This window comes from Hyla sarda, chromosome 4 (genome assembly GCF_029499605.1).
Source record: "Hyla sarda isolate aHylSar1 chromosome 4, aHylSar1.hap1, whole genome shotgun sequence".
Lineage (NCBI taxonomy): Eukaryota > Metazoa > Chordata > Amphibia > Anura > Hylidae > Hyla > Hyla sarda.
The window spans coordinates 110261385-110288109 of NC_079192.1; the positions used below are offsets into that span (position 1 = coordinate 110261385).

At 42.3% G+C, this 26725-nt stretch overlaps 1 protein-coding gene across 1 annotated transcript in view; it reads left to right on the forward strand.

The window, feature by feature from the left end:
• The first annotated feature begins 2363 nt into the window (after positions 1-2363).
• The window catches only part of FAM174B (family with sequence similarity 174 member B), a 49579-nt gene continuing 25217 nt past the window's right edge, over positions 2364-26725 (forward strand). The window contains exon 1 of the mRNA XM_056571874.1: positions 2364-2824. Coding sequence (XP_056427849.1) covers positions 2562-2824 — 263 coding nt within the window. The 5' untranslated portion in view covers positions 2364-2561. The remainder of the gene's footprint in view (positions 2825-26725) is intronic.

Consider the following 26725-nt stretch of genomic DNA (forward strand, 5'->3'; position numbering starts at 1 on the left):
AGAGGACATACACACCAGAGAGGACATACACACCAGATACACATTTATATGTCCTGTATACTGTATACAATGAACGCTGACATGTACTTTACATTTCTATGTCCTGTATACTGTATACAATGAACACTGACAACTACTGTACATTTCTATGTCCTGTATACAATGAACGCTGACATGTACTGTACATTTCTACATCCTGTATACTGTATACAATGAACGCTGACATGTACTGTACATTTCTACATCCTGTATAATGTATACAATGAATGCTGACATGTACTGTACATTTCTACATCCTGTATACAATGAACGCCGACATGTACTGTACATTTCTACATCCTGTATACTGAATACAATGAACGCTGACATGTACTGTACATTTATACATCCTGTATACTGTATACAATGAACGCTGACATGTACTGTACATTTCTACATCCTGTATACTGTATACAATGAATGCTGACATGTACTGTACATTTCTACATCCTGTATACAATGAACGCCGACATGTACTGGACATTTCTACATCCTGTATACTGTATACAATGAACACTGACATGTACTGTACTTTTATATGTCCTGTATACTGTATACAATGAACACTGACATGTACTGTACATTTCTACATCCTGTATAATGTATACAATGAATGCTGACATGTAAAGGACATTTCTACATCCTGTATACAATGAAAAATAACATGTACTGTACTTTTTTACATCCTGTATACTGTATAAAATGAACACTGACATGTACTGTACATTTATATGTCCTGTATACTGTATACAATGAATGCTGATATGTACTGTACATTTCTACATCCTGTATACTGCATACAATGAACACTGACATGTACTGTACATTTCTACATCCTGTATACTGTATACAATGAACAATAACATGTACTGTACATTTCTACCTCCTGTATACAATGAACACTGACATGTACTGTACATTTCTATGTCCTGTATACTGTATACAATGAACACTGATATGTACTGTACATTTCTATGCCCTGTATACTGTATACAATGGACACTGACATGTCCTGTACATTTCTATGTCCTGTATACTGTATACAATGAATGCTGACATGTACTGTACATTTCTACATCCTGTATACTGTATACAATGAACAATAACATGTACTGTACATTTCTATGTCCTGTATACTGTATACAATGAACACTGACATGTACTGTACATTTCTATGTCCTGTATACTGTATACAATGAACGCTGACATTGTATAAAGTGTAGAGGATGTATAAATGTACAGTACATTTCTACATCCTGTATACAATGAACGCTGACATGTACTGTACATTTCTATGTCCTGTATACTGTATACAATGAACACTGACATGTACTGTACATTTCTACATCCTGTATACAATGAACGCTAACATGTCCTGTACATTTATATGTCCTGTATACTGTATACAATGAACGCTGACATGTACTGTACATTTATATGTCCTGTATACTGTATACAATGAACGCTGACATGTACTGTACATTTCTACATCCTGTATACAATGAACGCTGACATGTACTGTACATTTCTATGTCCTGTATACTGTATACAATGAACGCTGACATGTACTGTACATTTATATGTCCTGTATACTGTATACAATGAACGCTGACATGTACTGTACATTTATATGTCCTGTATACTGTATACAATGAACGCTGACATGTACTGTACATTTCTACATCCTGTATAATGTATACAATGAATGCTGACATGTACTGTACATTTCTACATCCTGTATACAATGAACGCTGACATGTACTGTACATTTATATGTCCTGTATACTGTATACAATGAACGCTGACATGTACTGTACATTTCTATGTCCTGTATACTGTATACAATGAACACTGATATGTACTGTACATTTCTACGTCCTGTATACTGTATACAATGAACGCTGATATGTCCTGTACATTTCTACATCCTGTATACTGTATACAATGAATGCTGACATGTACTGTACATTTCTATGTCCTGTATACTGTATACAATGAACACTGACATGTACTGTACATTTCTATGTCCTGTATACTGTATACAATGAACACTGACATGTACTGTACATTTCTACGTCCTGTATACTGTATACAATGAACACTGACATGTACTGTACATTTATACATCCTGTATACTGTATACAATGAACACTGACATGTACTGTACATTTATACGTCCTGTATACAATGTTATGGACACCACTGTGTATTTCTACGTCCTCCGTACGGATGCTGTACACAAACACTGTGCGTTTATCTTCACGTCCTCGGAGGGTACAGTGAAGCTGCTGGGAGGTGATGTGAGGGAGGTGAGGGAGGGGATGTGAGGGAGGTGAGGGAGGGGATGTGAGGGAGGTGTGTACGTCCTCTCCTTTCTGCTTTCGTTTCCTTTCGGCAATCTCCGGAGAGCAGAGGGGAGGAGACAACACAGACCTGCATAGGACACAAGGTTTGCACCTCACAGCGGCTGCTTCCCGTTCACATTACCCCTCCTGGTGCTGCGGTAGTGGAGGCTGCAGAAGATGCGATCCGTGGGGTTGAGCCGCTGTTTGTGGCTGCTGCTCTGTGCAGCCCTGGGCAGCGCGGTGTACAGACAGGAGGAAGCCCTCTCCCCCTCACCCACCAATAGCACCGTGCACACTCCGGACACACAGGGCAATGACACTACCACGGTGACCCGCTTCAGCAACATCGGGCAGTACATGCCAACCATCAAGAGCGTCTTCATCTTCGTGTGCGGCTTCAGCACCTTCCTCATCGGCTGCCTCATCGTCAAGATCTTCAGGTACTCGCTATGTAGCATATGGAGTAATGTAGCATGCACTGAGGGGGGTGCAAACTTATGCAGTTGTCTGGTGACTATCACTTATAGATCGTGTTACATGCTGCTCTGTATTTTGTGCCAGCTGCCATTTATATGCCATGTAGCTAAGGCTAGACCTAGGTGGACACTAAATGCTGGGCAGCTTGTTCCCTTTACTGGTTTCCAAATTGTGGAGCTCCATATGTTGCAAAACTACAACTCCCAGCATGCCCGGACAGCCGTTGGCTGTCCGGGCATGCTGGGAGTTGTAGTTTTGCAACATCTGGAGCTTCTCAATTTTGAGGCCACTGCTTTACTAGAAGTGAGTGGAAATATCATTGACAATGTGGGTTCTAACATTCAAGTGGCAACAGCCACATTGTGCCCATAATTATTCTGTAAATTCCTATCTGTACGGGCATTGCTGGGGTTGTACTTTGGCAAAGTCTGGAGCTCCATATTTTGCAGACCACTGCTTGACTAGAAGTGAGTGGAGATATGGACAGTATGGATTTTCAGTGAATTGTGATGCCCAGATGGCACCAGTCACATGGTGCCCATAATAATTCTGTCATTTCCAATTTGTACGGGCATGCCGGGAGTTGTAGTTTTGCAACATCTGGAGCTCCACAGTTTGGAGACCACTGCTTTCCTAGAAGGGAGTGGCTTTATGGACGGTGTGGATTTCCATTACCTACAGTGAATTGTGACATCCAGGTGGCACCAGTCACATGGCAGACATGAAGGTGGCCATAATTCAACCTGGTCAGAATCTGCTTTGTCAGTCTAATCCAGGGCCCCAACAGGTGATTATGGGGCTCCACTTTCCATATAAATAGGGTTAAATGTGAGGTATTCTGATCCTGCATTGGCCCAGACACATTGTGGGTGTATAGACTTCCATGGTACAGATATGAATTACTTTTACTACTGTTCCAGATCCATATCAAGCATAGAAAAGTATGCTATCATGTACGTGGCCCACAACAAGCCCCTCAGGATTGGAGGAGGACCAGATATTTAGGTCTATGTTTACCTTTTAATTTAAATTTTCATCAAAAGTGTAGTCGCTTAATATATATGGATATAGATATATAATAATAATACAATAATTATTATTATGTATTTATAATATATCGTCCAGATCCCAGATCTTGAATCCGAGCCTAGAAGGTTGTTACTTAAAGGGGTACTCTGACAGAATGGTGTTTTTTTTTCTTCTCCCCCTTCCCCCTCCCCCCCCTAATGCTCAGCCTTTCTGCTATCTATCTATATATATATATATATATATATATATATATATATATACCCCAAACTAGGGATCGACCGATATCGATTTTTTAGGACCGATACTATGTGGACTTTAAGGCCGACAGCCGATAACTTATCCCGATATTCCGATATAAGTTATCGGCTATTTCAGCACATCCCCCTGACTCCCTACCCCCCCCGCCGCCCGCTTCTCTCCCCCTGCCGATCCTTAGTCCAACCACCACACCCCCCAAAGACCGCCCCGGCCAGAGACCGCCGCCGCTGCCCCATTACCTCCACCATCCTGAGCTGTCACTGTGCGCACTGACGGTGACGCCGCGTTGAGGACGTCACTCATCATTGCGCACAGCGTAACGCAGGACGCAGCAGGAGCCAGAAGTAGTGTGGACCCCGGGAACAGGTAATTATAAAACCGGGGATGGGGGAAGCAATTGGGCAGCGGCAGTGGCGATGGTCTCTGGCCGGGGCAGTGCGGTGCGGTGGGGGGGTGGTGGTGCGGTGTGGGGGGCTGGTCATTATCGGATTATCGGCAAGGTAATTGCCGATATCGATAACGTCCAAAATCACGAATATCGGCCCATAATATCGGCCAAACCGATAAGCAGTCGATCCCTACCCCAAACCTTTACTTTAGTCCCCAATGCGATCATCTTTCTGGGGTCAGTACATCACAGTGCAGCTTAGCCAATCACTGGCCTAGTCGCTAAACTGAACTGTAATAATGCATTGACCCCCAGCACCAGGAATAGGATTGTATTGGGGACTGGAGCAGTATACTGGAGGCAAGTAAAGGAAAATACACCCTTCTGCCAGAGTACCCCTTTAAGCAGTCAGCAAGCCTCTTGACATTCACATCTCATCTTCTGACATCTTTAACAGCTCAGCTGAAATCCCGTGTGCCTGGAGGATAGTTACTCTACAGTGCCAGCAGGATACAGATCACCAGGGCAAGTTATGTGCATACACTGAGCCAGCAGGGGGTGGAGGGAGATTTTGCTGAATTGTGGATCACAGCAAGATAAGTAAAGCAATATATTTACAGAGTTTTTATTATCTGGTTGGATTATCTGACCATTTTTCTATTTATACAGCAACATGCTATAAGGCGATTTCTGAACCACTAGGATAGTACTATAGTTGTCCCAGGACAGTGGTGGTCAGAAGCACATGGTAATGGCACATTAAAGGAGTACTGCGGTAAAAACCTTTTTTTCTTTAAAAAAGAAAAGTTAAACATATTTCTAAATTACTTCTACTAAAAAATCTTAATCCTTCCTGTGCTTATTAGCTGCTGAATACTACAGAGGGAATTATTTTCTTTTTGGAATGCTCTCTGATGACATCACGACCACAGTTCTCTCTGCTGACGTTATTATAATAATAACGCTTTATTTATTGTTGTCCTTAGTGGGATTTGAACCCAAGTCCCCAGCACTGCAAGGCAGCAGTGCTAACCACTGAGCCACAATGCTGCCCTTAGCATACATCTGCTATGCACGGTTGCTAAAATGGACAGAGATGTCAGCAGAGAGCACTGTGGTCATGATGTCATCAGTGTTCCAAAAAGAAAGGAATTTCCTCTGTACCATTCAGCTGCTAATAAGTACTGGAAGGATTAAGATTTTTTAATAGAAGTAATTTACAAATATGTTTAACTTTCTGCCACCAGTTGATTTAAAAGAAAAAAGGTTTTCACCGGAGCACCCCTTTAATCCATGTATTCATCTAAACCAGTGGTCTTCAACCTGCGGACCTCCAGATGTTGCAAAACTACAACTCCCAGCATGCCCGGACAGCCGTTGGCTGTCCGGGCATGCTGGGAGTTGTAGTTTTGCAACATCTGGAGGTCCGCAGGTTGAAGACCACTGATCTAGACTATAATTGTAGCCCTACAGCAGATGTACTGCTATGTCTTAGAGGTGATGTCAGGGTTAAAAGGAAAGAGCCCTAGAAGTGTATATACTTCCTGATGTAGAGTTTATTAAAGTTCAGTCCCTAAGTGCTGGAGATGATGACTGCAGGGTTGGGAATGGGAAACAGTACGTCCATATGTGCTTTGTTATATACAGTTTAAGGGAGCCTGTCATGTTGAACAAGCAGTATCATTCTCCATCTTTGTCTTATAGAGAAAGAGAAACAGGGCAGATTGAGATATTTATTATTGTTGGAAAAGATTCAATATAAATTGTATTTTATTCATTTAAATCCCTGCTTGTTTTGCCCTTATGTGTCCAGTGGGCGGTCCTAATCAGTGACTGACAGCTATCAATCATTGAGTGACACTGCCCACAGGACTCCTAAGCCCAGGATTAGCAGGGATATCAATCTATAAATTACTGGTATCAGGGGTGTGGAAATGTAATAAAAAACTACTTGTCCATGGAGCAAAATCTACTTGACGATCCACTTGTCTGAGCCAATTTTCGCTTTTACACTCTCGTTTTTTCCTCCTTGCCCTATAAAAGCCATAACTAACTACTATAATGATACTTTTTAATTTTTCTATAATAAAAGCTCCGAAACAAAAAACAAAAAAAAAACATTGGTGAAGTTAAATTGAAATAGTAAAAGATAATTTAGTAAATTTGGTGTTTTTCTTTTCTACGCCATTTACCTTGTGGTTGAGCTAACATGTTAGTTTGATACTTTAGGGCGGCCTGGTTACAACAATACCAGATTTGTATAGTTTCCGTCATGTTTTCCTAATAAAAAAAAAAAATTCTGAACTTTTTCAATTTTTTTTTAAAAATGTATATTTTCTGACCCCCGTGGATTTATTTTTTTTGCATATGAGGCTGTGTAAGGGCACATTTTTTGCGCCATAATCTGTTCTTTGTATCAGTACCATTTTGGTATTGATCTGACTTTTTAATCGCTTTTAACTTTTTTTCTGGGATATTATAAAAATTGCAATTCTGTGGTTTGGTATTTTGTTTTTACATTTACGTAATTTACCATACGGGATACATAGGGGGAGATTTATCAAAACCTGTCCAGAGGGAAAGTTGCTGAGTTGCCCATAGCAACCTGTCAGATTCCTTCTTTCATTTTTCATAGGCCTTTTCAAAAATTAAAGAAGCGATCTGATTGGTTGCTTTGGACAGGTTTTGATAAATGTCCCCCATAATGTTTTATTTTAATAGTTCGTACAATTACGCACGCAGCAATAGCAAATATGTTTATTTTTATTTTGTTTACATATTTTTATATAGGATATTTTTACACACATTTTATTAGACCCTTAGGGAACTTTTAGGAGGAATCATTAGATTGCTCATACAGATCAATAGAATTCTATTGAACTCCATTGACCTGTGTGCTCTGTGATCCATTGATAGAGCCTATTCCAGCCAGGGTCTATCAATAACAGAGCCACGGACACCAGGAAAGCAGAGGTAAGCCCACTGGCTACCTCTATAGTGGATCGGCCGCTGCGTTCCATCCCACTAGTCCACCAGGGAGCATTCACATGTCCCTTTAGATGACACTGTCAGCTTGGACAGCGGCAATCTAAAGGGTTAATAGCAAGCCGCAGTGATTGCCGCATGCAGGCTATCAGCGCCGGCCCCCAGCTACTGAAAACAGCTGGGGGCTGCAGAGTACGGAGCGGGCTCAAGTCCGGAGTCTGCTCCATACACCCTGAGTGCGCTGTGCTTGACGGGTGCTTTCCGATCTGGCCCTGCTTGCCCGAAGCAGGCCTAAGGGCCTGAAAAATTCACTGCATGTCCCGGGCGTCAAGTGATAGGAATTCCACATCCCTGCTGGTATACTGAATCTTTTTACACAAAACTATACCACAACTTGTTCAGCTTTTCATGCTCTATAACATGCTATCAATAGATTGGACACCATTTTGATCTAGTTTAACCCTTTTATTTTTGAGTCATATTTGAAGTCTGAGCGCATTCCTCTGCTTTATATAAGATATATTAGGAGATGTTAAGCTGAGAAGTTCTGCATGCCAAACAGTCAATCCATCATAAGATGATTTTAGTACGTACCTGCCAGATAGTAATGGACATGCTTAGAAAACATCCGTACTTGTCTTGGGGCTAAATGGCTGTGTTGTGAGTCCACCATAATGCTGCTTATTTCTTTTTGTGAAATGGCTATTTCCTGTTGGAGTACCCTCCAAGTGTGAGGTCACCTTTCTCCCTTCCACACATCAGCCACCCCACCCATTGCAGCACACCTGGGACAATTCCCTGCAGCCCTGTGGAGAATGATTTCCTCCACCCAGTGGTCGCTCCACTCATTGAAGCAAGGACAAGCTCCCTCTAAACACCTGACTAGTGATGTAATGTCTTGGTAGCACTACAACCTGGAAAAAACTGAGACGATACTCATTTTGTAAGCTGTAAAAATAAAGATCACATGGAAAGTGATCTGCACAGAACATGAACTGTCAGCTTAATACTAGGCATTATGGCCAGAATGAAAACCATAAGATTTCAGGATTATTTTATTTAAAGAAAAGATGTCAGTTTTACCGTTAAGTGCACCGTGTAAATACAAAATTACCAAAAGTTGCAAAATTGTGGTTTTCTTTTCCATTTCCCCACATAAATAATATTTTTGGCTTTGTCATTCATTTTTATATTACAGTTTTATAGTGATTCATGTCAATTTAACAGCTCGTTTGTGTTTGCCTATGTCTATCGGGCCTACCGTAAAGCATACAGTATATCTACCGTATATACTCGAGTATAAGCCGACTCGAATATAAGCTGAGGCCCCTAATTTCACCCCATAAACCCAGGAAAAGTTATTGACTCGACTATAAGCCATGGGTGAGAAATACATCATCCCCCCCCCCATGTCATCATTCAGACTACGTCATCATCCCCTCCCCCCTTCATCATCACCCCTGTCAATCCCTTCATCAGTGGTCTTTAACCTGCGAACCTCCAGATGTTGCAAAACTACAATTCCCAGCATGCCCGGACAGCCATCGGCCAACCTCTGGAGGTCCGCAGGTTGAAGACCACTGCGGCCTTCGTCATCATCCAGACCCCCCTTTTGTTTTCTACTCACCTCCCCTCGGTGGGAAGGAAGGGTGAGCTGGTCCGGGCCATCTATGCTGCAGAGGGTTAGTCATTCCGGGCTGTCCATTTTCACCGGGGGGGACCCTCTTCTCTGCGCTCCAGGCCTGCCCCGGACTAGTGACGTTGCCTTGACGCCGCCGCACAGGGACGTTCATGCGCATCCCTGTGCGTTGTCGTCAAGGCAACATCACTAGTCCGGGGCAGACTCGGAGCGCGGAGAAGAGGGCCCCCCCCCGGTGAAAATGGACAGCCCGGAACGACTAACCCTCCCCACCGGAAGGTCCCTGCAGCATAGATGGCCCGGACCAGCTCACCCTTCCTTCCCACCGAGGGGAGGCGAGTAGAAAACTAAAGGGGGGGGGGGGGGGGTCTGGATGATGACAAAGGCCGCAGTGGTCTTCAACCTGCAGACCTCCAGAGGTTTCAAAACTACAACTCCCATGCTGGGTATTGCGGTATGGGAAAAATTCATTTCGTACAGGAAAATAATTTTTTTATTTTTTTTATACCGATATACTGCCCATTAATGGAGCAGACAACAGGTGAAAATTATAGGCAATTGGCAAGACACCCCCAATAAAGGAGTGGTTCTGCAGGTGGTGAACACAGACCGCTTCTCAGTTCCTATGATTCCTGGCTGATGCAGTGCTTTCACTCTAGTGGTAGCATGAGACAGAGTCTACAACCCACACAAGTGGCTCGCCACTGGCACTGTGCCCTTCACAGATGAAAGCAGGTTCACACTGAGCACATGTGACAGACGTAACAGAGTCTGGAGACACCATGGAGAACGTTCTGCTGCCTGCAACATCCTCCAGCATGATTAGTTTGGCAGTGGGTCAGTAATAGTGTGGGTAGGCATTTCTTTGGGGGGCCGCACAGTTCTCAATGTGCTTGCCAGAGGTAGCCTAACTGCCATTATGTACAGAGATGAGATCCTCAGACCCCTTGTGAGACAATATGCTGGTGCAGTTGGCCCTGGGTTCCTCCTAATGCAAGACAATGCTAGACCTCATGTGGCTGGAGTGTGTCAGCAATTCCTGCAAGAGGAAGGCATTGATGCTATGGACTGGCCCGTTCCCCAGACCTGAATCCGATTGAGCACATCTGGGACGTCATGTCTTGCTCCATCCACCAACAAACTTGTTGCACCACAGACTGTCCAGGAGTTGGATGCTTTAGTCCAAGTCTGGGAGGACATCCCTCAGGAGACCATCCACCAACTCATCAGGAGCATGCCCAGACATTGTAGGGAGGTCATAAAGGCACGTGGAGGCCACACACACTACTGAGCCTCATTTGGACTTGTTTTAAGGACATTACATCAAAGTTGGATCAGCCTGTAGTGTGGTTTTCCACTTTGATTTTGAGTGTGACTCCATATCCAGAACTCCATGGGTTGATAAATTTGATTTCCATTGATCATTGTTGTGTGATTTTGTTGTCAGCACATTCAACTATGTAAAGACAAAAGTATTTCATATGATTAGCTCATTCATTCAGATTTAGGATGTGTTATCTTAGTGTTCACTTTATTTTTTTGAGCAGTGTATTTTTTTTACCTTCCAAGCCTGATATTTCTGCAGTTCTTCCACTATCCCCAGAATAGATAGGTGACACTGCTTGTATTGTACATACTCTGCTGCTGTGTATTACAGGACGGATAACTTGTAAGCACTTAAAGCTGAATGCGCTCAGATCATCTCCATTCACAGTAAATAAGTCCAGTGATTTAATGCTGTGCAGAGAACATCTGTTGGGTAATGTTACTCTAGTAACAGTGGGGTCCGCGACTTGTGCATTCTGACTGATGCTTTTATTTGTCTTTGTTATGAGATACATACTGAAAAGTGTAACATTTCTGCTATTATGTGGTGGATTTATGATCTGCTTACAGTGGGAATTCTCATGTTATTCTTAAAGGGGTACTCCGGTGGAAAACTTTTTATTTTTTTATTTTTAAAAAAAATTTTTTTTAAATCAACTGGTGGCAGAAAGTTAAACAGATTTGGAATTTCCTTCTATTAAAAAATCTTAATCCTTCCAGTACTTATTAGCTGCTGAATACTACAGAGGAAATTCTTTTCTTTTTGGAACGCATAGCTCTCTGCTGACATCTCTGTCTATTTTAAGAACTATCCAGAGTAGGAGAAAATCCCCATAGCAAACATATGCTGCTCTGGACAGTTCCTAAAATGGACAGAGAGGTAAGCAGAGAGCACTGTGCTCGTAATGTCAGCAGAGAGCACTTTGTCCCAAAAAGAAAATAATTTCCTCTGTAGTATTCAGCAGCTAATAAGTACTGGAAGGATTAAGATTTTTTAATAGAAGTAATTTCCAAATCTGTTTAACTTTCTGGCACCAGTTGATTTAAAAAATATTAAAAAGTTTTCCACTGGAGTACCCCTTTAAAGTTTCTTTGATGTAGCAGTGCCCGTGCATCAAAGCTTTGCTGGGTCAGTCTGTTGCTAGGTTAGGGAATGTCATCACTGAATGTGGCCACTGTGACATTGTTTTACATCTTGTCTTGTCCAAACTTTAAATTAAATTTACATTTTCCATGGTCATGGAGTTTGTGCAACCTTTTTCATTAAAAATAAACATTTTTTACAATAGAAGATGATGGTCTTTCTATTCCATTAAAATCCTCTTTTAAATATTTTAGTGCCAAATTGCAATAATAATTTGCTTAATGTGCAGTGATCAGGAGATTGTCTAGGGTTTGCAAATCCCTTCTGGTGCAGGGAAAGAAAATAGTATAAAATGAGCAAAAAAATATTATAATAAAATAATGTAAAAGTCAGATAAATTGGAGGATGGAAATATAAAGGGGAAGGAGCGGGTACATGAAGCAGGCATTATATAAAGGCCCATTCACCTTACAGAATCTCCACCCGGAGATATTCTAGCAGATATTCTAGGTGTAAATGAGCCCTAACTGTCTGATATTTCACAGAAATCACTCACCTAAAGGTTTTTGTGTATGGAGCCTACGTGATGACACATGGAGTTACTATGATTCCAATGTACAAAGCTATAGACACTAAGCATTTACCGTATATACTCGAGTATAAGCCGACCCGAGTATAAGCAGAGACCCCTAATTTCAACCCAAAATCCCAGGAAAAGTTATTGACTCGAGTATAAGCCTAGGGTGGGAAATACCTCATCCCCCCATGTAATCATCCAGACCCGTCATTAACATCCTCATCATCATCCCCTTGTCATCATCCCACACATCCCCCCTTCATCATCCCCTTATCATCCCACACATCCCCCCTTCATCATCCCCTTATCATCCCGCACATCCCCCCTTCATCATCCCCTTATCATCCCACACATCCCCCCTTCATCATCCCCTTGTAATCATCCCACACCCCCCCTTCATCATCCCCACCCCCCTTCATCATCCTCTTCTCATCATTCGCCCTCAGTGGTCTTCAACCTGCGGACCTCCAGAGGTTTCAAAACTACAACTCCCAGCAAGCCCGGGCAGCCATCGGCTGTCCGGGCTTGCTGGGAGTTGTAGTTTTGAAATCTCCGGAGGTCCGCAGGTTGAAGACCACTGCGGCCTTCAACATCATCCAGCCCCCTCTCACCCCCTTTAGTTCTGAGTACTCACCTCCGCTCGGCGCTGGTCCGGTCCTGCAGGGCTGTCCGGAGAGGAGGTGGTCCGGTGAGGAGGTGGTCCGGGCTGCTATCTTCACCGGGGGCGCCTCTTCTCCGCGCTTCCGGCCCGGAATAGATGCGTTGCCTTGACAATGACGCAGAAGTACGTTGGCAATGAACGCACCTCTGCGTCGTTGTCACGGCAACGTGACTATTCTGAGGCCGGGCCCGAAGCGCTTAGAAGAGGCCTCCCCGGTGAAGATAGCAGCCCGGAACCACTGTCCCACCGGACCACCTCCTCTCCGGACAGTCCTGCAGGACCGGACCAGCGCCGAGCGGAGGTGAGTACTCAGAACTAAAGGGGGTGAGAGGGGGCTGGATGATGTTGAAGGCCGCAGTGGTCTTCAACCTGCGGGCCTCCGGAGGTTTCAAAACTACAACTCCCAGCAAGCCCGGACAGCCGATGGCTGCCCGGGCTTGCTGGGAGATGTAGTTTTGAAACCTCTGGAAGTCCGCAGGTTGAAGACCACTGCGGGTGGGGGAGTTCACTCGAGTATAAGCCGAGGGGGGTGTTTTCAGCACGAAAAATCGTGCTGAAAAACTCGGCTTATACTCGAGTATATACGGTACGTCTAGATTCACTGAAGCTATCTAATTCTAGACATTCTAGAGATGTGCCAGATCAGGCTGTTTGATGTATCTTTCATATTAGATTGTCTATTCTAGTTTAGACCAAATAGTAATCTGCTTAAAGGAGTAGTCCAGTATTAAAAAACATATCCTCTATCCATAGGTGTGTCAGATCATGGGAGAATTGACTGCAGGGACCCCCCTGCTTTTTCTCACCCGGCATCCTAGCTCCCTGCCCAATTAAAGTGTGCTGACCACAGAACAAAGCTGTAGCCTCCATGCATCTCTATGGGAGAGCCTGAGATACGTTTGTGCCCCCTTATGGCATCAGGCGGGAGATTGTGGTCGGACCCCCAGCGATCTGATGACACTTGTCCCCTATCCTGATAGGGAATATATATATTTTTTTTATAGAACTCCTTTAACCTCTTAAGGACCCAGGACGTCCCTATAGGAGCTATAACATTGCAAAAAAAAAAAAAAAAAAAAGTTTTATTAAAGATAATTTAACCCCTTCCCTAATAAAAGTTTGAAACACCCCCCTTTTTCCCATTAAAAAAAAAACCTGTGTAAATAAAAATAAAAACATATGGTATCGCCGCGTGCGGAAAAGTCTGAATTATAAAAATATATTGTTAATTAAACCGCACGGTCAATGGCGTATGGGCAAAAATGTTCCAAAGTCCAAAATAGTGTATTTTTGGTCATTTTTTTATATAATGAAAAAAGGAATAAAAAGCGATCAATAAGTCTGATAAATACAAAAACTTCTAAAAACTTCAGATCACGGCGCAAAAAATGAGCCCTCATACCGCACCAGCAAACGGCTGTCCGGGCATGCTGGGAGTTGTAGTTTTGCAACATCAGGTTGAAGACCACTGATGTAGATTATAGTACTTTCCATTTGTCTATACAGCCTGGGGCTGGTATTCTTATTAAAGGGGTACTCCGGTGGAAAACATTTTTTTTTTTTTTTTTAAATCAACAGTTAAACAGATTTGTAAATTACTTCTATTAAAAAATCTTTACCCTTCCAGTACTTTTTATCAGCTGTATGTTACAGAGAAAATTCTATACTGTTTGAATGTCTTTTTTTGTCTTGTCCACGGTGCTTTCTGCTGATACCTGCTGTCCGTGTCAGGAACTGTCCAGAGCAGCATAGGTTTGCAATGGGGATTTTCTCCTGCTCTGGATAGTTCCTGATATGGACAGTCATTTACAAATCTGTTTAACTTTCTGGCACCAGCTGATTAACCCCTTAAGGACTCAGCCCATTTTGGCCTTAAGGACTCAGACAATTTAATTTTTATGTTTTAATTTTTTCCTCCTCGCCTTCTAAAAATCATAACTATTTTATATTTTCATCCACAGACTAGTATGAGGGCTTGTTTTTTGCGCGACCAGTTGTCCTTTGTAATGACATAACTCATTATATCATAAAATGTATGGCGCAACCAAAAAACACTATTTTTGTGGGGAAATGAAAACGAAAAACGCAATTTTGCTAATTTTGGAAGGTTTCGTTTTCACGCCGTACAATTTATGGTAAAAATGACATGTGTTCTTTATTCTGAGGGTAGATACGATTAAAATGATACCCATTATTACATACTTTTATATTATTGTTGCGCTTAAAAAAAATCACAAACTTTTTAACCAAATTAGTACGTTTATTATCCCTTTATTTTGATGACCCCTAACTTTTTTTTATTTTTCCGTATAAGCGGCGGTATGGGGGCTCATTTTTTGCGCCATGATCTGTACTTTTTTTTGATACTACATTTGCATATAAAAAACTTTTAATACATTTTTTTATAATTTTTTTAAAATGTATTAAAAAAGTAGTAATTTTGGACTTTTTATTTTTTTTCGTTCACGCCGTTAACCGTACGGGATCATTAACATTTTATTTTAATAGTTCAGACATTTACGCACGCGGCGATACCAAATATGTCTATAAAAAAATTTTTTACGCTTTTTGGGGGTAACAGGAAAAACGGACGTTTTACTTTTTTATTGGGGGAGGGGATTTTTCACTTTTTTTTTTACTTTTACATTTTTTTACATTCTTTTTTACACTTCAATAGTCCCCATAGGGGACTATTCATAGCAATACCATGATTGCTAATACTGATCTGTTCTATGTATAGGACATAGAACAGATCAGTATTATCGGTCATCTCCTGCTCTGGTCTGCTCGATCACAGACCAGAGCAGGAGACGCCGGGAGCCGCACGGAGGAAGGAGAGGGGACCTCCGTGCGGCGTTATGAATGATCGGATCCCCGCAGCAGCGCTGCGGGCGATCCGATCATTCATTCAAATCGCGCACTGCCGCAGATGCCGGGATCTGTATTGATCCCGGCACCTGAGGGGTTAATGGCGGACGCCCGCGAGATCGCGGGCGTCGGCCATTGCCGGCGGGTCCCTGGCTGCGATCAGCAGCCGGGATCAGCCGCGCATGACACGGGCATCGCTCCGATGCCCGCGGTTATGCTTAGGACATAAATGTACGTCCTGGTGCGTTAAGTACCACCGCACCAGGACGTACATTTACGTCCTGCGTCCTTAAGGGGTTAAAAAATAAAAAATAAAAAGTTTTCTAACAGAGTACCCCTTTAATATCTGGAATGGGCAACAACAAGCCACATTATCATAGACATGAAAACCATATCATCAGTTGTCTTTCTAAGGCAAAATAAGAAATATGGAACCGAAAAATATATTAACATGTTTCCCTTTATTTTCTTATATTAGTAAACATGTAAGTGGGGGCTTTCAGGTTTTCTGGCTGTTGTCTGATAATCCCAGAGTATTTTATTTCTTTACCCGAGCTCATTTGTAGGACAACAAAGCATGAAATTGCTCTTAGCTTTTGGACACGGCCCCACCAGTCGGTGATTAGGAGATCACCGCGATCTGCAGCTGTTGTACATCACATTTTAAACATTTCTTATCTTCACTTGAAAAATGGATCTTTATGCTTCACCAGTTACAAAAGTTATCATTTTTCTTTATTTACATCTGGGAGCTGAGGGGAGTAGTAGCGCTATTTGATGCTGAAGTGTGTAGATTTCATAAAGTTTCATGGGGGGAATTCATCATTGGTCTTAAAAAAGTGTGTTAAAAGTTTGCTTATTTTGCGCAAAAAAGGTGACTTTCTGTTTTATATTTCTTTTTGAGATAACATTTTAAATGTATGGTGGCATGTTTAGCTTTCTGCAGTGCTTGGGGATATATCAACTATGATTTTCTTTTAATTGTCTCTCTCCAGCCAGGACCACACTTTCAGTCTTGCTTAGATCTACACTATACAGTATAGCTATTTTACAAGAACATGTACCTTTTTGTTAAATTTGATAGTATACAGGAAAAAAAGGAGTAAAAATAACTTGATTTCTACAGACAATGATAAATGGCTAGCGCTTGACAATGGCTAGCGCTTTAAAGGCGTTACCCCCGCAGGCTGGCCCCCTATGCCTCCCAAGTGACGGTCCTAAGCCCGCCCCCACTATTAGCATATTAATTATCTTCAACTCCACATCCTAGTGATGTGGAGTCACAGTTCATGTGAGCGCAGAGCTCTGTCTGCAGAGCGCATGCGCCGGAAGATTTCCAACAGTAGAGCGTTCTCCTAGAGCTGTTTGAAATCTTCTGGCGCATGCGCTCAGCAGAGCGCTGCGCTCACGTGACCTATGACTCCACATTACTAGGGCATGGAGTTGAAAATAATACATATGCTAATAGCGGGGCCGGGCTTAGGACCATCACTCGGGAGGCAGAGGCGGACAGCCGGTGGGGGCAATGCTTTCAAAGCGCTAGCCAGGGAAGAAATACCGGAACTTTACAGGAAATATCTCGGCAGCCAGTGGAACGAAATAAGTAAGTGACCCCTCGTTAGAATCCTGTTCACCCACACTATAACCCAGTGTATTGAAGGCTCATTACCATATTAGTGTCTTGATGGCATGGCAACAAGTAGCATGTTTAAAGGTACAATCTTGGGGGTGTATGTAATGTATTAAAAAAATAAATAAATATATAGTAGTTTCTTTTTTTTGGGGGGGGGGGTTAATGTGAAAAAAAAAATACAGCAATCCAATATTTTTTGGGTTTTGTTTTTAGCATTTTGATTTTACGTCATTCACTGTGTTCTATAATTTACAACAACCACCTATATTTATAAAAATATTTTTCATTGGTATCATAGGGTAAATACTCCATTTTCATCAAATTTTATTTAATTTCTTTATTTCTTTACAAGGTGAAATGAAATTAGCAAAAACAGCTATTCTGGCGAAAAAAAATTCAATTAAAATAGGTGCTAAAAAGTATTTTTTTCTTCATATTAGACATTTATGATGCAACCAAAGAGGTAACGGTCAGCTCTACTCCAAGTTTCAAAGTATGGTTACATAGAGGGTTTGTGTCTTGTAGGCTGTGGGAGCTACGGGGTTTGTGTAGCTCACTGGTTTCTATCCTACTTCCTGCACTTCTGTGTAGACCTGGATTCTTTCTAGAGTTTGGCAAGCCTTATGGCCTGTCAGACTGAGGAGGGTTAAAGTAGTTCCGTTTCATCCTGTGTTTTTCTTTCTAAACAGTAATTGTGGTGACGTCACAGGACGTGAGTCTTCTTTGCTCTTGTTGGAGACCTCCGCTGTTACAACAACATCATGGATTACTTAACCAAAGAATAATAACTGTGCCTCAGGAACCAACCTCTCAACATTCTGCTTTGCGAATTGGAATGAAACTAAAAAGCAGAAAACAGGCACAAATAAACTCAGGCACAAATAATATAGAAATCAGCCGGAGCAGATGGGCCCGTGACAGCAGAATGTAATTTACTGTCACTGTCTCTGCCGACTTTAATCATTGTGCTGTTTGCATAGGGATTCTCCACTCCAAGTGTCAATGGTAATTAAAATGTAAGCCTTTTCCAATATTAGAGATTTTACATTTATTTCTTTTATGTTTTTTTGTTTTTTTTTGCATGACTGCAAAGGTTCCTTGAAAGCTGGAGGCTAAATGGGGACATTTTTGCATATGTTGCCTTCCACTAAAGTGGGGGTGATTCTTTTTTATTTTTAAAAGTGGCCAGACTGTACTTGATTCCCTGCAGCTGCCATTCCGTTGGTCATTAGCCCCCCTTGGGGTCGGCGTGAGTAGGGAAGTCTGTATTGATGAGAGGTCTGTATTAAGGTGAGGAGCTGTTTTGAGGTGAAGGGGGAGGGCCTGTAGTAAGGGTGGTTAGTGGTTCTAAATTGGGGGAGTGAAATCTGTATTGGGGTGGTGGGTTCTGCTTCGAGGTAGGGGTGACAGGACGGTCTGTATTGTGGGGAAAGTGGTAGTAGGAAGTCCTTGTTAGGGTAAGGTCTGTATTGAAGAGTCTGTAAGGAGGTCATTGGATGCATTTCTCTGGCCTGTATAGGTGGATGTAACATCAAGTAAGTCAGGGAAATACGCAGCAGTGCACACTTCCCAGGCTAATATCTCACGGTTGTTTCAGGAGTGAGAGCTGGTGCAATCACAACTTTTGATATGTCTGGGCAACATTTCAATGAAAGTAACTTTAAAATGTTAAATGAAAGTAACCTTTAAATAACCCCATCCAAGGTTTCTTTAGGAAACAAATGTGTCCCCCCCCCCCTTTTAATTACTTGTCTCCTGAAAGAAGCAACTGGAAAAATGATGGTATTGATTAATTTGTGATTTACACATCAGAACCAAGAGCCAGTTACATACTTTTTTTTTTTTTTTTTTAAACTAAGGTTAAAAAACAAACATACTAGATGTCAGGCCCAAGACCTGATTATGGAAACATACATGTGTTTTTATTGTATCTGTGTATAAACTAAGACCTGGGGGTGAGAGGTCATTCAGACTGTGGGTTTGTGTATTGCATTTTATTGGGGGTCTGGCTGTTTGGTATCTCCTTTGAAGTCATGCACTCTGGTCCCATCATATAATCAAATAGATAAGGGGTCAAGAAGAGAGATGCCCCACCTGGTGGGATCATAGGGGAGGGGGGGGATGGAGTTTCCCTCCAAAGAAGCAGATAAGACTTAAAATGCTGGACTCAACTGTTGTTCAAGGCTGTGCCACAAGCTGACAAGACCATCCTAAGAACAGCACTTTCATGGACTGCTATATCATCATGCTGTAAGAACTTCATCTTTTGTTTTCTGAACTTGCCTTGCTAAACTCTTTCATATTTTTGTAACTGTATGTCATTTGTTTATTTTTATATATATATAGCACTGTGATACCTTTTATCAGATTAAATGTTTAATTAATCAGCTCTGGTCTTTGATCTCTAAATATATGAGCTCACCTTTCTGAAGGCAGCTCTGGTGGAAACACGTTTATCTCAGGGTTAATTTGGTGACTTGCTGGGACCAGTAGTGGATACCCAGAGGTCTGGTGGCCTTAACCCTTGCACCATCACACTCTCTCTAGCGTCTTAGCTGGACCGATAGGGTGTGATCGTGACACAAGACATTTCTAACAAGTTTGATCATGGGAGTCGTTTACATATTTACCCCAGTTAGTTAGTATTTAAGAAAAGTTAAAGTGGATTGGATCCATAAAGGTGGGGTGATCAGCAGTGGAAGAATATGTGTTATGGGATGGCATTAGATATGTGTCGCCATGTATGTCCCACTGCTTTCAGCTGGTAAAATACAATCCCATATGGTAACTATATGGAAAAAAGTAAGTTTTAACATGTTGTTTTAATAGAAAGCAGATGTAAGGCAGAGAACAAAGTCATCTAGAAAAAATTTTGACATTTCTTTCAAAGTGTTTTATCTTTTTTTTATGTGACTTTTTGCTCAGAGGGTCACTTTTCGGCTATAGATTACTATGCATAATTACAATCCAATCACTATCGCTTGAAAGCCCAAAAAACTGATTTTATGCATATTTATAATTTTGAAATACAATAAACATAACCCCTTAACAACCAGAGACCCCCTAAGAGGTCATAAAAGACTTCTTAAAGGGAATCTGTCATTTCTATTACCTACACTAACCTGTGGGTACAGGCTAGTAGCCTGGAAGACAATGATGAAAATGGAGTTTACCTTTCTGTTGGTCTCTGTTGGCCTGTAATCCCCTAAGTGCACTGTGATATCCTCCCGGTCCCACAGTAAATTCCAAAAGGAGGCAGAAGGATTAATATGATTATTTATAAGGCACCACATGCACAAAGCAGGCTCATTAGCATATACCAAAGAAAGGGACTACGGACTAATGGAGCCATTATGTAGAAAGCACAGGAGGGACAGTGTTGCACTGTGCAGTTCAGTAGGGACATGGGGCTCAGGAGGAGGCAGCTCCTGCTTCTGGCGCACTACAGTGTGTGTGTGGCAGAGAAGGCTGGTGGCAGCTAGCCCCCTCTCTGTCCCTCGGACAGTGCTTGACCTGTTAGTCCACCCCTGGTCTGAAGCCTTGATTTTATAAACTAGTGGAGGTGCTGGGTAAGTGCAAAGCAGCTCCCATTTACTTCAGTAGGATCTGCCCTGCAAATTATTCAGCGCCGCCACTACAAAAAGTGTCTGATGTGCTGAAATGACTGTTACCTGTTATAGCACCAGTGTAAACACCAGGCTTATGGGGGAGATTTATCAAAACCTGTCCACAGGAAAAGTTGCCCATAGCAAGCAATCAGCTCGCTTCTTTCATTTTTAACAAGGCCCCGGCAAAATTAAAGAAGCGATCTGATTGGTTGCTGTGGGCAACTTTTCCTGTGGACAGGTTTTGATAAATCTCCCCCTATGTGTATAAATATAGCTACAGAAGAAAGTGAAGATCATGGATCAATGCGTGCTGCTTTCTTATCTTTTTGGATAGAGATTATACTAAATTTGCAGCAAAAACAGCATGTACAAATGTCAATTTTTTGTAGTAGTTATGTTTAAAAACTAAACAGCAAACTGCGTGAAGCCAGGCTCATGGATAGGTCTGCTCATAAAGGATGTGTGAAGGATGTACCTGACCGATCACTGTGAATCAGTCCACCCTTTATCTCTCTCATGTTCAAGGAAATCCATGCTTTGGTCAGAAATACATGTGAATTGGCCGTCATCTTACTGTATGTGGAAAGTGATATCATGGCTATTTACACATTGTTTTACTATACGTCAGAGGTATAAGGTGAGATATAGATCTCCAGCGTATACAACAGAACATAAAGAAGTATGCAGATGTATGCCACCTAGAGGCTAAAAGAAACATTTTCTGGCTTCTACCAGGATAATAGATGAACTATAACTACATCTGGTGTATGTGCTGAGAGCTCTTTCTTAGCTACATCTAATGGGTAGAGGCAACAGCTACTTGAAATCCTTAAAGGACAACTGTAGTGGTACACATTTACATATGCCCGTGCCCGGGCCTCAAAAATAAACAAAATAAACTCATACATACCTTCCTACGAGCCCGTGTTAGTCTGGCACAGGTCTCACGGTCCGGCAGTGATGACGTCATTCCACTTCCTGGGGACGGGGACGCCGCAGAGCCATCGGCGTATCACTGGCCGTAGCAATGTCCCGCCTGTCTGTGATAGGCTAAGCTCACTGTCATGAAAGAAGCCAGCCAGAGCTCCTTACATGACAGTGGGCTCAGCCTATCACAGACCCGGGCGGTACATCGCTACGGCCAGTGATACGCCGATGGCTCTGCGGTGCCCCTGTCCCCAGGAAGTGGAATGACGTCAGCACTGCCGGACCGTGAGGCCTGTGCCGGACCAACGGTGGCTCATAGGAAGGTATGTATGAGTTTATTTTGTTTATTTTTGAGGCACGGGCATGGGCATATATAAATGTGTACTACTACGATTGTCCTTTAATATGGATGATGCTTTCCCTCAGCTAAGTCCTTTTTGTGGGAGAGAAGTTCTCTCTCAGGTGAAGTTCTGACCATTCAGGGCTTTGTTGGGTAGCTTCATATACAATCCTATACAATACAATGTCCTGTGGTATAGCAACAAAATTCTGTGGGTTTTTACTACAGAATTGTATCAAATGTTTCCCAAAATGGTAATTAAAAGAAAACTGTCATCCTGTTCATCCGCCCTAAACCCAATACACTGGGTTATAGTGTGGGTGAACAGAAGACCGATGAGGGGGTCACTGACTAAAATATGTACCTTCAGTCCGGAGATATGTCCCACCGAAGATCCGCCTCTATCTTCTCTGAATTGCGTGCTGAGTCGGGCCCCGCCAGCTCAAGACTAGAAACAGACGTGCCGATTTTGTCCAAAAATACCATATTTGTCAAAAATGCTCAGGAGTCAATAAGAAAATTTTATAAGCCATGCCAATATAGATCTTCATTAGTGAAAAAAAGATCTGCCGTTTCTGGAAACACTGTATTTTTAGTCAGTATTTTAGTCATTTTTCCTTGTAACCATATTTTAGGATCTTTCTTACCTAACATATTGTATATCACAGTCATTATTCAGTTCTATTTGTATTATTAGATATATACTGTGTAACTATAGAAACCATATACTATTAATGGCTCTTACAACTGTATACTGGAATTTTCCTATGAACATGCAGACTAGGTTTCAATGGTACATCACGTGCAGCATAGTGGTGTCCATTACTAATGATATAGATATATGTGTTACCTTTATGAATTTTCTTCATTCCTGTCTCCTCATCATATGGATGAACTATCTGTGAGGTGACTATAGCTGTAAGACCCTGCAGCACACAGGGCACCTGGAAAGGGCCGCACAATTTGTGATACCTCGCAGGCTAAGAAACAAGGATGGGGAGCAAGAAGCAGGGTGTCTTAAAATGGACACTTTCAAAATTAGTGGACTAACACTGTGTTTCCATGTTGCTGCATTTTTGCAAAACTATTATTTTATTGCGGCAATCGAGGTAAAAACGTGTCATTTATACCCGTGATTTCAGTCAGCCAAGGGTAAACCGCAGCGGTACCGTAAAATGGTAACTAAAAATAGGAACACATCCTGAGAGTGTATAAGGACACTATCAAAATACTTCTATTTCCAACACAACTCGTGGAAACAGCATATATAAAGATACCGTATATATCGGCAGCCCTCATAGGCCGAATGTCAGGGCGCTTTGTAATATGAGAGAGACTTCAGCCTCAAACCCTGCATATAAGATAATGTGACTGCAGCCTGTGAGACAGACCCTGCATATAAGATAATGGGACTGCAGCTTGTGAGACAGACCCTGCATATAAGATAATGGGACTGCGGCTTGTGAGACAGACCCTGCATATAAGATAATGTGACTGCGGCTTGTGAGACAGACCCTGCATATAAGATAATGTGACTGCAGCCTGTGAGACAGACCCTGCATATAAGATAATGTGACTGCAGCCTGTGAGACAGACCCTGCATATAAGATAATGTGACTGCGGCTTGTGAGACAGACCCTGCATATAAGATAATGGGACTGCAGCTTGTGAGACAGACCCTGCATATAAGATAATGGGACTGCAGCTTGTGAGACAGACCCTGCATATAATATAATGGGACTGCAGCTTGTGAGACAGACCCTGCATATAAGATAATGGGACTGCAGCTTGTGAGACAGACCCTGCATATAAGATAATGTGACTGCAGCTTGTGAGACAAACCCTGCATATAAGATAATGTGACTGCAGCTTGTGAGACAGACCCTGCATATAAGATAATGGGACTGCAGCTTGTGAGACAAACCCTGCATATAAGATAATGTGACTGCAGCCTGTGAGACAGACCCTGCATATAAGATAATGTGACTGCAGCTTGTGAGACAGACCCTGCATATAAGATAATGTGACTGCAGCCTGTGAGACAGACCCTGCATATAAGATAATGTGACTGCAGCTTGTGAGACAGACCCTGCATATAATATAATGTGACTGCAGCTTGTGAGACAGACCCTGCATATAAGATAATGGGACTGCAGCTTGTGAGACAGACCCTGCATATAAGATAATGGGACTGCAGCTTGTGAGACAGACCCTGCATATAAGATAATGGGACTGCAGCTTGTGAGACAGACCCTGCATATAAGATAATGGGACTGCAGCTTGTGAGACAGACCCTGCATATAAGATAATGGGACTGCAGCTTGTGAGACAAACCCTGCATATAAGATAATGGGACTGCGGCTTGTGAGACAAACCCTGCATATAAGATAATGGGACTGCAGCCTGTGAGACAGACCCTGCATATAAGATAATGGGACTGCAGCTTGTGAGACAAACCCTGCATATAAGATAATGGGACTGCAGCTTGTGAGACAAATCCTGCATATAAGATAATGTGACTGCAGCTTGTGAGACAGACCCTGCATATAAGATAATGGGACTGCAGCTTGTGAGACAGACCCTGCATATAAGATAATGGGACTGCAGCTTGTGAGATCAAACCCTGCATATAAGATAATGGGACTGCAGCTTGTGAGACAGACCCTGCATATAAGATAATGGGACTGCAGCTTGTGAGACAAACCCTGCATATAAGATAATGGGACTGCAGCTTGTGAGACAAACCCTGCATATAAGATAATGTGACTGCAGCTTGTGAGACAAACCCTGCATATAAGATAATGTGACTGCAGCTTGTGAGACAGACCCTGCATATAAGATAATGTGACTGCAGCTTGTGAGACAAACCCTGCATATAAGATAATGTGACTGCAGCTTGTGAGACAGACCCTGCATATAAGATAATGTGACTGCAGCTTGTGAGACAGACCCTGCATATAAGATAATGTGACTGCGGCTTGTGAGACAGACCCTGCATATAAGATAATGGGACTGCAGCTTGTGAGACAGACCCTGCATATAAGATAATGGGACTGCAGCTTGTGAGACAAACCCTGCATATAAGATAATGGGACTGCAGCTTGTGAGACAGACCCTGCATATAAGATAATGTGACTGCAGCTTGTGAGACAAACCCTGCATATAAGATAATGGAACTGCAGCTTGCGAGACAAACCCTGCATATAAGATAATGTGACTGCAGCTTGTGAGACAGACCCTGCATATAGGATAATGTGACTGCAGCTTGTGAGACAGACCCTGCATATAAGATAATGTGACTGCAGCTTGTGAGACAGACCCTGCATATAAGATAATGTGACTGCAGCTTGTGAGACAAACCCTGCATATAAGATAATGTGACTGCAGCCTGTGAGACAGACCCTGCATATAAGATAATGTGACTGCAGCTTGTGAGACAGACCCTGCATATAAGATAATGTGACTGCAGCTTGTGAGACAAACCCTGCATATAAGATAATGTGACTGCAGCCTGTGAGACAGACCCTGCATATAAGATAATGTGACTGCAGCCTGTGAGACAGACCCTGCATATAAGATAATGTGACTGCAGCTTGTGAGACAGACCCTGCATATAAGATAATGTGACTGCAGCTTGTGAGACAGACCATGCATATAGTATAATAGGACTGCAGCCTTTGAGACAGACAGCACACCTCTAGTAATGTGACTGCAGACTGCGAGACAGACCTTGCACCTCTGATATTATGTGACTGCATCTGGAGAGACGGACACTTTGCAGGTTATACATGTCTATGTTGGAAATATTTGCAGTAAAATGGCCTGACTTTGTTTTAAAAGGAAGAATGGCTGTTGTATAAGGTGATAAAGCTTCATTCTGTGACCAGAGCTCTTGCTGCCCTATTGGTTTACAGTATAAAAACAACTAAGGCTGCATTCACATCACGATTTCTCCAATTTCTCCATCCGACCTGAGGACACGATTTTTATAACTTAAAATCGTATGAAATCGTATATAAAGTCGGATCCATTGACCTCCATTAAAAAATCAGATCCATTACACACATCCGATTTGATCCGCATCAGATTTCACACGATTTTTGTTCAGGTCTGAAATCGTGGTCAACCCCGATTTCAGACCCGAACAAAAATCGTGTGAAATCGGATGCAGATCAAATCGGATGTGTGTAATGGATCCGATTTTTTTATGGAGGTCACTGGATCCAACTTTATATTATACGATTTCATACGATTTTAAGTTATAAAAATCGTGTACTCAGGTCGGATGGAGAAATCGTGATGTGAATTCAGCCTTAGAAGCTCCCCTGAGCTCAACTATGTCATTGCTGAGAGATTGTTCCTATCCTACAAAAGACTTCACACGTTATGTAAACCTGATGCTGCTAGGTTCCATTTTATTTCAGCCATACAGCTGACCAGCCTAGAGGGTGCAGTGTAAAAATACAAAGCTCCTAAGTAGCTTTGTACACGCAGACCTTGCTTCTATTGTAGCTGCAACCGGCAATCTCCATGGGTCCTGA